The sequence below is a fragment of the Dipteris shenzhenensis genome, chromosome 10 (assembly GCF_047967505.1).
Source record: "Dipteris shenzhenensis isolate YYH24624 ecotype China chromosome 10, Dip_SZ_1.0, whole genome shotgun sequence".
NCBI lineage: Eukaryota > Viridiplantae > Streptophyta > Polypodiopsida > Gleicheniales > Dipteridaceae > Dipteris > Dipteris shenzhenensis.
The window spans coordinates 15,062,841-15,074,184 of NC_141605.1; the positions used below are offsets into that span (position 1 = coordinate 15,062,841).

At 41.7% G+C, this 11,344-nt stretch overlaps 1 protein-coding gene across 2 annotated transcripts; it reads left to right on the forward strand.

The window, feature by feature from the left end:
- The first annotated feature begins 5,088 nt into the window (after positions 1–5,088).
- LOC147897451 (leucine-rich repeat receptor protein kinase HPCA1-like) lies at positions 5,089–11,120 on the forward strand. 2 transcript variants are annotated; one of them, XM_087380300.1, is made up of 19 exons: positions 5,089–5,226; positions 5,535–5,664; positions 5,775–5,846; positions 5,930–6,004; positions 6,133–6,204; positions 6,310–6,477; positions 6,590–6,664; positions 6,751–6,822; positions 6,947–7,018; positions 7,134–7,199; positions 7,320–7,394; positions 7,516–7,587; positions 7,688–7,816; positions 7,925–8,415; positions 8,589–8,738; positions 8,821–8,963; positions 9,107–9,326; positions 9,657–9,898; positions 10,397–11,120. In XM_087380300.1, the coding sequence occupies exons 1-19, from the start codon at positions 5,109–5,111 to the stop codon at positions 10,862–10,864; spliced, it is 2,910 nt and encodes a 969-aa protein (XP_087236426.1). In that variant the 5' UTR covers positions 5,089–5,108; the 3' UTR covers positions 10,865–11,120. The 2 variants fall into 2 exon arrangements, with proteins under 2 accessions (XP_087236426.1, XP_087236427.1); XM_087380301.1 differs by having other exon boundaries at positions 8,589–8,639.
- The last annotated feature ends 224 nt before the right edge of the window (positions 11,121–11,344 follow it).

Genomic DNA, 11,344 nt, shown 5'->3' on the forward strand with positions numbered 1-11,344 from the left:
GTGGCTGCTTGGATAGATTTGCAAGGACTTGGAGTAGAAGAAAATTCTAGAACCTTTACTAAAAAGTAGCTGCAATACCATGTGGCATGTTCAGCAAGAGTGCATACAAGTTAATGGCCTTTAAAAAAACCAAAAAGCATGGTACAAATTGCATCGACATCTTGCAAAAAATGGAGAATGATTTAGAAGCATAGGGTGATCGCATAGATACCAAGACACATGATGCCTGTGTACACGTTGTTGTAAGCCCGTTCTAAGTAGCTATACAAACCTGTAGGGGCTAGAACTGATGCAGGGAAGTAGGACTAGGTCTAGCACATAGGTTGGAAGGATGGGGAAAACCTATATGGGGAAGATGTGGAGGCTTGTCTACATAAATAGCTTGGAAAGACCTTGACTAGGAATTTATAGAGCTTGGACAAGTGACAGGTTGCCATGTGCCTAGGTGGGCCAACAGGTATGGGTAACCAACCAAGTCGAATGTACAAACCGCTTCGTTAGTGGACTAGGGTAGTTTTGTCAACTAGTTTTGGGATCCTACTTGGGCCTTTAAAAGGGAGCCTTCAAAGTCTCATTCACTATCCATTTGGTGTGTCATTTTTGTGAGCACAATAGCCTAGTTCAAGGTGCCATCCAAGAGGATACAAGCTAGCAACAGAGCGTGTTATTTGCAAGGAATAAAGAGCTCACAAATCTTCACGATTGGCTATTCCCAAGAGCAAAAAGGAAGAGGGTATCAAGGAGAAAGCTTGTGCCTAATATTGCACTGCATTTAGGGTAGCAAGGATGCAAGTTTCCATAGCAAACAATGTCTTACAAGAGGCTATCCATAAGGATCAATCAGAAGGTGTGATCATAGGGCAAGCTTACGAAGCCAACTCAAGCTCTAGGAGAGCATGTAGGCCCAATGTTTTGGAAGTGCAAAGGAGGTAGGAGAAAATATGTGTATGGATGGGGGTCCACATCTAGGGTGGAACATTAGACATGGATTTTGTATTGTGTCAACATTGGATGGAAATATATTTTACTAGTCCTACAACTCTCTTTTGAGCATTGTTTAATTATTGTCTGCACAACACATTAAGGAAAGAAGTTTGAGATTTAAATACACCACTGTGTGAGTTCTTGGGCTCTCTAAATCTACTCTAAGGTTAGCTTCCATTGAGTGACCCTTTGTTATGTTCTTTAACAATGAATGTGTAGTATACTTGTGGACTAGAGCCATTGCATGTACCACTCGATTGGTTCCTATGAATGACTGCTCATTCGGTTCTATAATTGATGTTCAAACTCATACATCTGAAACCATATCACTATCATAGCAATTGGTGGCTCATCACGTTATTGATACACTTAGCAGTGATCTCTCTATTGGATTAGGGACAATTGCACATTTGTGCACACATGCCACTAATCTAAGAACACATATTGTTGACCATATTTTGGCATTGGTTCTTGCACACATATGTCACCCTTGTACAACCTCTTGGCTATTCCTAGCACTTTTTTGTCATCATTTCACTATAGGCATGATTTTTGGCAACAATTCTTCCACCATGTCTTAGTTCATAAATTTCCTGAGTACTTCACTCATATCTATATACTTGAATTATCAAAAGACTTTGTTAGCTTGATAGATTCAACAATATCTCCATAGCAAATCAAGTATAAGCCCCATAATGGTAGCTCATAGTGTTCTCATCGGTATATACTCTTGATAGCACACAAGTAAGCCTCTAGCAAAGAGCACTAGCCAGTCTCTAGCATGGAGCTATACATAATAATCAGATCATTATGATGATATACTAGTCATGACTCTAGTTAAGATCCTTGAGTGAAAAGAGAACATACTTTAACATTTTGTTCCCAAAGGGTATATACTAGCACATAACTTCAATTTTCACCTCATGGGAGATCATATTCCACATTCTGATCATACACATTTCTAGGTAGGCCCTTAGCATTATGAACTCCCATCTACACCAGCATACATTGAATCTAGTCTGATGTATAACCATCACATGTATCCATGGATTAGACTCCATCTAATACCACATCAAATGATGTAGATACACACCAAGTGCTCCACAATTACTATGCATCCATGCAATAGGTAAGTCCTTAGTATGAGGCTCTCACATCTCTAGTAGCAAGCGGACATGTACGCTGCAGTGCCAACTCCTCAACTGATTTCATTCCAACATCCATCCCTAACGCTTTCACCTCGAACATGGATTATATCATGTTCGTGGACTCAGTTTCCACCAAAAGTGATCAATTGATAAGTCATCAAGACGTTATGACATTAGATCAGCTATGCCATAGTGCAGACTATTTGATCATTAGACCTCTTTTGATCAATAGATCATTTCTCAACATGAGGACATTTATGCATTCATGTGGCCCTACCCTAGTGTCGTGCACATTATCAAGTTTGGCCAAAGAGAAACCTAGGGAATCTCAATGTTCTAGCATGCACTTATGGGTGTCATATATAGTCAATGTAGATTATTGGTTGGATCCAGAGCTTTATATCTATGCTGACATTAGCATTCGGTAGCTCATATGGTTCAGGGGCACTTTTACTTGTATTTCAAGCTTCTAGGCATTCCTATCGTTAGGTCCACTATGAGCACATAGACGATTACCTTTAGCTCATGATAGTTGAGCAATAGGTGTGATAGGCTTCCATGCCTTCTTTGAAATTCTTAGCCTCGTCAACAAAGCCTATTACCAAGCTTGCACCTTTTGGCCCTATTTGATGCTGCCCTTACATCACTCTTTTCGCATTGACTATGTGGTCTTCTCTCAGTATTCTAGACCATGCATCATATGATAGAAATTACTCTACTATATCATATACCATAGGTAGTGCTATCAGTACTTGTGGTTTGGTAAAACCCTTGCCTTTAAAAGCTAAAAGGTTGACAAATATGGAAGAGCCTATACAAAAAAAAGATGTGTTGCATTTGGTCATATGCATATAATCAAAGTTTCAACCATCTCAAATGCCACTTCAGTAAATGTGAGAGGCATTCAAGAGTTGAGGAAATTTAGTCAAGTATGCAAAAACCATTTCAAAATAAGATATATCATAGTTGGTCATTTGCACACAATCCAAGAGTCAAAATGCTAGTTCACTAAAAGTAAAAGAATTCAAAAAATAAGAACATGGTTAAAAGTATGGAATAATTTTTTCAAACAATACTTCATAAAATTTCACTTCTCTTTTGAAAGCTAGCATAATTTATCCAGTTGTCCATTCAGATTGGGCCAGACAGGCAGTGATTATGGTTAATAAAATGGAAATTATATTCCCTATAAAGCGAAAAAGACTTTAAATAAAATCTATAATATGAATTCTTCTAGATTTTTTTTCTTAGTGAGATCCAAGGATTTTTAGTCCTTTTACCCTAACTAATTGAGCTACCCAAAGTACAAGGGGAATCACTATTAATTATCGCTACATTATTACTACCTTTTGTATTGTTGAATGAAATGCTAGACTACTTATTTTAATGACCTATTGAAATTCTAGCTTAAAAGGAAAAAGTTACCTTTTCACCCAATCCTTCTTATTGGAACAAAGATCAACAAGTTTTTGCTTTTGTATTTAGCACACAAGTTGTGTCACTGTGTGTGCAAAATTAGGTGAGGCATGAGGAATACATGCATGACTATATTTTTCTTTCTAAATATGTTATGAAATAAAGTTTGTACAAAACTAACTAGTTTGGATCATACAAAATATATTTTGTATGAAATACATGGAAATTAAGGTACCCTTCCAATTTGATGGTATGGAAGGGTGTCATGTCCATTAATTTTACCACCTTTCATATAAAATGAGAATCGAATATGAATAAGGCAACCTAGGGTGGGTGTGCCAGACTCACCCTTTATGTGAAGATACAGAAGGAATTAAACTAATGTAAATGGGGGGGAGGGATTTAGTCTTTGTTTGAGGGCCAAAAATGTTGAGAGCAACATATTTTCAAAATTTGCATATCAAGAGACTTTTGCGGCAAGGACTTGCACGTGACATATGTTAGACTTTGTTTGTGTCAAAACTGGGATGGCAATATTATTAGAGGGGCACGTGTGGGGGCCAAGTCTTTGCATGAGGGAAGAAAGGGAGGGCAAAAAGGTTGAAAGCAATAAGGAGCACAATTTTTGGGAAAAGATTTGCATGCGACTTTTGTGAAACTTTGTTTATGTCAAAAGTGAGATTGCAATATTATTAAAGGGGTACTTTGAAGTACTTCACCCTTCTCTAAAAGGAAAAGAGACTTTTGGGGTTGGGATTTGCATGGGACTTGTGTGAACTATTGTTTGTAATATGTGATAAGGTGGGTTGTGAGAAAGAAATTGTGGGCAATGAGTCTTGATGGGTGAGTATGAAGGAACGAGTGGAGGTGCAAGAGGCGGTAAAGTTCAAAACACCCACCCATCAACAGACATCCATGAGATGTAGAAAGGTAAGTTAGGTCAAAACACCCACCCACTCGACATCCATGAGATGTAGTGTGATGAAACGAGTGGAGGTGCAAGGGGTATAAGAAATGCCAAAACAAACACCCACTAGAGAGGCTTGAAGATGTATGGTGGGTGTTTGTGCCAACAAGTACACTAGTATATGGGAAGCATACATATCTCACATAAGAGGAGGTCCTCACTCATTGCCAAACATGCATATATGTTGCTCACCTCTAGGAAATCTGCACGCAAGGGTGGTGGTTTCTACTAGGGAACCTTGCCTATCAAATTTTGGTGTTCAATCGCCTTGTTGGAGATGGGAAAAAGGGTTGGCTACTTGATAGCCTTAGGCTCCATTGATGTTGGTCTGTTATTGCGCTTTTTTTTGGGGGGGGTGGTTTTGGTGGTCTGTTGTTCTAGGTTGTCTTTCTTGGACACGGGCAAGGAGGGAGCAATGGCCCTTCAATGTTGACTTATGCTCACAAATGCTCAGGAATGCAGTTGGTGGGAAAGTGAAACTCGAGTGCTAAGGTCAAAGGACGGTGGAAGAGGCAACAAGGGTCTACGGAAGAACTCCAGGGTACTTATTTTCTAAAAACCCTTTGTGGAAGAGTGTGTATGACAAAAAAAAAATGGTGGAATGTGTGGGAGCTCTTCGTGTGTCCTTCTCCTTCTCCTTCTTGTTGCTCCTCCTCCTCTTCTTGCTTTCCTTATCCTCCTCCAGTGCTGCAACCACTCACCAACAAGATGGTTACTCTTCTTCTTTCAAATCTTTAGTTTTGGGCATTTCCCTTCTTTCAAATCTTTTGTTTTGGGCATTTCCCATGTGTTTTTGGGCACTTACCATTTTGTTTTGTTTGTTCTGGGCACCCACTTCCCATTTTGTTTTGATGTGGGCGCTTTTCCCATCTCTTCCTTTGTCTGCTTCTTGTGCCTCCTCCTCATTGCTTAGTTGTTGCTCACCCAAAATGAGATCTTCTGTGGTGCTCTCAAATTTTGATATTGCAAGCTTTGCGTTTTCATCTCCAGCCTTGATCTGATGGGTTCACTGTTTGCAGTGAATGCTCTCATTGCTCTGCGCACAGCTTGGTCTTCAAATCCTTCCTCCTGGGACTCCAGCACCGATCCTTGCGTCAAACCATGGCTCGGCATCGTCTGCGACAGCACCAACACGCGAATCACTCAATTGTACAGCCTTTGATCCTAGTTTTTCATGCTTTTGCACTCCAATTTCTCCCGGAATTGCATACTTCAATCGGTCAGGAATGGCGTATAACTTTGCCCTTTCTTGTTGGCAGGATTCTCATCAACCAAAATCTGAATGGAAGCCTGCCCTCTGCTATCGGAGACTTGACCAATTTGACAGACTTGTATGCTTCTTCAACTCGCTTCAAATCTTTCGATTTCCTTCGGAGGTTTGGCTTTATGACCTGCTGCTTTTCTAAATTCACAGGGACTTATCATCCAACCCAGGGCTAGGAGGCAGTCTTCCTGATGAGATTGGAAAGTTGATCCACCTGAAGAAATTGTAAGCGAATCAGACATTTCTCTGCTTCTCTAAACGCTCACATACTTGGTAGCTTCTTTCTTCCAAAAACCGACCAACAAATGCTTCAAATTACTAGCAGGGAGGCCTAATTGCGTGTGATTGTACAGTTTTGCGCAGTTCTGTGGTTTCTCCGGTCCAATTCCATCCTCAATAGGGAACATGACGAACTTAAATTACTTGTAAGAACACACAGAAATCTTACAGTATGGACGAATAATAGTTTTGATTGGACGCTAGTAAAGAGAAATTTCACACTGTAAGATTCCGGTTTCCTAAATCTCCAGGGGCTTGACTGGGAATTCTTTCACGGGACCCTTACCAGCAAGCATTGGGCTCCTCATGAATATGGTCTGGCTTGATTTATCGAGCAATAACCTCAATGGGGATTTGCCAGATTCAACCAAAAGTGGTACTGCAAGCGGTTTGGACAACTTAATCAACGCACAGCACTTGTGAGCCAAGAATTGCAGTCTTGTCTTTTGAAAAAACGTACTTGATTCAAACTCGAACTTGTATGGGAATTAACAACTGGACTCTTCTTGTATCATGGTTCGCAAACGGAAGCCATCTACAAAACAATTCTTTCTCAGGGAGCGTTCCATCGTCTATTTTCAATCCCCAGATGCAGCTCTTACACTTGTAAGCGGTCTGTGACAAAATTTCCCTCTGAATTCGGGAGGCCATGATTTGCAAAACCATTGATTGTGGTGAAATTGCGTGACCAGGTTGCTGCACGAAAACAATTTCACAGGAAGTATTCCTACAAACATTGGCGATTTGCTAGATGTTCAGATATTGTAAGTATGAAAACAGAGCCCCTATTTCTTGATATATGGTTTCAATACATCTATCTTGATTAATTTTCAGTTGGATGTCTCAACATCCTCTAATGCTCCTTCACAATTTGTATTCATTTGGCAGGCGATTGGATAGTAATCACCTCACCGGTGAAGTTCCATCTGGGATCAATGGCATTAAAAATCTCACGACATTGTATGCTCTGGGAACTGAGAATTGGTGTCAAGCATTGTTTCTGAACATATTACTTGCTCTAATAAGAAGTTGATCATTCTGTAAGGCCCATGAGTTTCCTTCTGTTGTTCCTCAGGCAGCTCAACAACAACTCTTTAACCCATCTCCCAGATCTTTCTAACAATAAGGCGCTGCAAATGCTGTAAGATTTTGTATCCGACCGATGCTCTGCTGTGCAGAATAGTATATGTTGCTTTGCATTTTCTTCCTTTCATTCAGACAACACGAAGGTAGTTTTTGAAAGTTCACGTCTCCATCGCAGGGAGCTTGGGAATAATCCTTTCAACAACTCGATGATTCCGGCTTGGATCACGAATTTGACAAACCTCCGCTTGCTGTTAAGTCGGTTTTTGCACTCTTTTGTGTATAGCGTTGGTGTTATGTATGACGCAGGGAGCCAAATGGAATCTGGGCAGATGTTAATTCTGTCGATTAATTTCCTCTCCTACCCTTTGCAGATCCATGCAATCTGCAAATTTGAGCGGCGACATATCTGCTGAAATTTTCGAACTGGAGTACATCTCCAACGTGTAAGTTTCTCACGGCTTAATCGATAATGAATCGGATTTACAGCCAATGGCGAAACGCATGAAGAAGCTGAGTGAAATCTATGCACTGCTGTAATTAAAGGACGCTTGGATCGAACAATTTGAACGGAACGTTGAACATGAGCGCATCAAGTCCGACACTTCTGCTCGTGAATGTGACGAACAACGATATATCCGGCCTTGATATCGGCAATTACGCACAAGAATTACTGTGAGTGGGTTCTCATCCCTTTCTCATTCTCAGCAGTATTCCGAAGACTTTGCTAGCTGTGATACGATGATTTGTGTGTTGAGATACTGTTTGGTTGATTCTCCACAGATTGGATGGAAATCCTTACTGTAACAACAATCCAAGTACTTGTACAAATGCGATATCGCCTGCTCTGCCCGCAGTTTCTCCCGCCCCCGCCCCCGCCCTCTCAGATTGCACAAATATATGCCCCTCCCAATATGCAATCAATCCTAGAGCTTCTGGTAGTTGCCGATGCGCCCGCCCTGTCTTGGCCAATGTTACCTTTCTTGCATCTAAACTTCCCCTTTTGACCGACTACAATATCTCTCTAATGGAGCACAAACTCGCATCTGGGCTGAGCGTCTTCGTTGGAAACCTGCAATTTCTCGACAGCCAAGTGGTGGTGCAGGTCCTCTCGAGTACTCAAGTGACGGTTTCGGTGTTCCCACCTAGCATCACGGATGTATGGAACCCGAACGATGCAGCCAGTATATCGTACGTAATAAAAAATCAGGACATTGAGTTTCTTGACATCGGACCAATAGCTTGTCAGTTTCTCGGCAGTCCTTACAATTCGGGTAATTCGCCGACGTACTCGTGATCTGAAGGCGTTATTCGTTATCGTATTGCTTTGATTCTTACGACATTCGGACTATAAGTAACATCTTACAGAGCATCGCCTATATCTGGCTTTCTCCCATTTCTATTTTTCTACAGTGCGCGTCTCACTCTCTTTGATTTCATGCCTCAGTCGCCATAGTGACCAAGCTCAGCACAGCTGCCAAGATTGGTATCGGAGTCGGTGCGTCAATTTTTGTGATTGCCATCATAGTGGTTGCGGCTTACGCTGTCACGCAGAAAAAGAGAGCAGAGATAGCAGAGTCGCAAAGAAAGCCTTTCGGTAAATAATGCTGGCATAGATTTGGATTTTTTCGCTTGGATGACCAAGTACTGATTAGAGATGCTGTGGTTGTTGTTCACAGCTGCTTGGATCGCCGCCAGCGAGGGAGAGACCGCCGAAATTCCTCAGTTGAAAGGTGCTCGTTGGTTTTCGTTGGAGGAGATACGAAAATATACTAAGAACTTTAGTCCAAACAATGAGATCGGTGAAGGAGGATACGGAAAGGTAGCTTCAGGATGTTTTCCTAGAATTTTGAAGTTCTGATCAGTCACTTCGTGCTGGCATTTTCTAATGACGAACTCAAGGGCTTTCAAAAATCATCCATAAGTTTGCGATCGCTTTACTACATGCTGGGAATTCCTGCACAGGTGTACCAAGGTTATCTCTTAACCGGAGAACAGGTGGCAATTAAAAGGGCGGGGGCTAGCTCTTTACAAGGTGCGACAGAGTTCAAGAATGAGATAGAGCTTTTGTCTCGGGTGCACCACAGGAATTTGGTTGGTCTGATCGGATTTTGTTTCGAAGAAGGAGAGCAGATGCTGGTGTACGAGTACATGCCAAACGGAACACTAAGAGAAGGCTTGACTGGTATCATTGAATTTATGAAAGATACAGTGTGTAAGCAAGAGAACAAATATATGAGCAATGCTAAGCTGAAGCAATTCTCTAATGTTTAGCAATAGTTCCTGTGATTGAGTCTTTCCCAGGTCAAACTAGATTGAGTTTTTGTGATGAGCAATCCTGAAGTAGTGTAAGCTGAAGCAATTCTGTGATACCAATTAATCAGTTTCTGTGCTTGAGTCTTTCCCAGATCGACGAACTGGATTGAGTTTTTGTGATCAGCAATCCTGAAGTAGTGTAAGCTGAAGCAATTTTGTGATATTAAGTAATGAGTTTCTTTGATTGGGTTTTTTCCAGGTCGAACTGGATTTAAGATGGATTGGGAAAGAAGGCTTGCAGTTGCCCTGGGTTCTGCAAGGGGCATTGCCTATTTGCATAATGAAGCTAATCCACCGATCATTCACAGAGACATAAAGTCGAGCAACATCCTTCTGGACAACAAGCTAGTCGCTAAGGTGGCAGATTTTGGTCTCTCAGTCGACCTTACATCCAAGTTCGAGGACAAATGCTCTGTGTGGACAAAAGTGAAAGGAACACTGGTATGTGGAAGAACTTGCTTCAACAACAAATGCTAGCAAAAGACGAATTCAGCATCATCTTCCTTATGGGTTTGTGTGAAAGCAAATTGTGAAACGTAGCAAGAAGCAGATTATTTGCCTTCACACATCCACAAGCTGATGTGGATGTGTGAAGGCAAATAATCAGCTTCCTGCATCTGCAAGCAAATTCTGAAATGTTGCAGAAATCAGCTTGGGGATGTGTGAAACCAAATAATCAGCTTCCTGCGACATTTCACAATTTCCTTTCACACATCCACAAGCTAGTCAGCTTCCTGCAATTTGCTTTCACAAATTTGCCAAGTTGATTATCCCCTAGCTAGGCTGGCTATACATCAGCCTAGCTTGTGGATGTGTCAAAGCAAATCAGCTTAGCTTGTGGATGTGTGAAAGCTAATTGTCACATGTTGCAGGAAGCTTGTGGATCGGGTAGCTATTGTAGTGTAGACGGAACTGATGATGGGAAACTGAATGAAACAGGGATATCTGGATCCAGACTATTACATGACGAATCAACTGACATATAAGAGCGATGTGTACAGCTATGGGGTGGTATTGCTGGAGCTGGTGACAGGAAGGGCTCCAATTCAGGCAGGCAAGTATGTGGTGCGTGAATTGAAGATAATGGTTCGGGAAGGGGGGATGGAAGCTGTAATGCAATCAATGGTGGATCCAAATCTGAGAGACTATCCGTCCAAGTCATTGGAAAGGCTGGTGGAGTTGGCATTGAGGTGTGTGGAGGATGATCCAACAGATCGACCCACCATGGCAGAGGTGGTGAAAGAAGTCGAAGCTCTGAGCTTGCAGCAGCAGCAGGTGCCCTTTGAAGCCTTGAATGTAGAAATTGGAGATGACCAGTCGCCCATATATTCCAGGCAATATGAAATTCTCTCCACTCATTCATTCGAGTATAGTGGGAGCTTGCCTAGTGCTGCATTTCCCAAGTGATTGCTCAAAGGATGATGCTTTATGAGATGCTCTCATAGTGTCCCAAGCTTGGAGCCTCGTTAATAGGCACTTAAGGATTGTGATTGGCTGCAATCAATCGAGTGATATGAATTGACTCTCTCTCTCTCTCTCTCTCTCTCACACACACGCACGCACGCACGCTCACACCCCTTGGAGCTTCCTTAATCGCCACTAAGGAATGTGATTTTGTGTTGATATGATTTGACTCTCTCTCTCTCCCTGTCGCGCCCCCCCCCCTCCTCCCCCCAAAAAAACAAAACAAAACAAAACAACAACAACTTGGGGCCGCCTTCATCTAGACCCAATGTAGGGTCATTACAAAATGGAATAAGGACCATCTATTGTAGCTCCAACTACAACTTCATTGCTTGTTACTTTCACCTTTTGCCCATCAAGGGGTGCACCCATGTTATTTTGGACATCATGTATGTCAACCATTCAAGGAATATTGTGAGGTTG

Excerpts from the sequence above, each read along its gene's own strand:
- LOC147897451 (XM_087380300.1), top strand. The coding sequence starts at position 5,109 with ATGGTGGAATGTGTGGGAGCTCTTCGTGTGTCCTTCTCCTTCTCCTTC. Across the intron at positions 5,227-5,534 it reads AACCACTCACCAACAAGATG|TGAATGCTCTCATTGCTCTG; the intron begins GTTACTCTTCTT and ends CACTGTTTGCAG. Across the intron at positions 8,964-9,106 it reads GTGAAGGAGGATACGGAAAG|GTGTACCAAGGTTATCTCTT; the intron begins GTAGCTTCAGGA and ends ATTCCTGCACAG.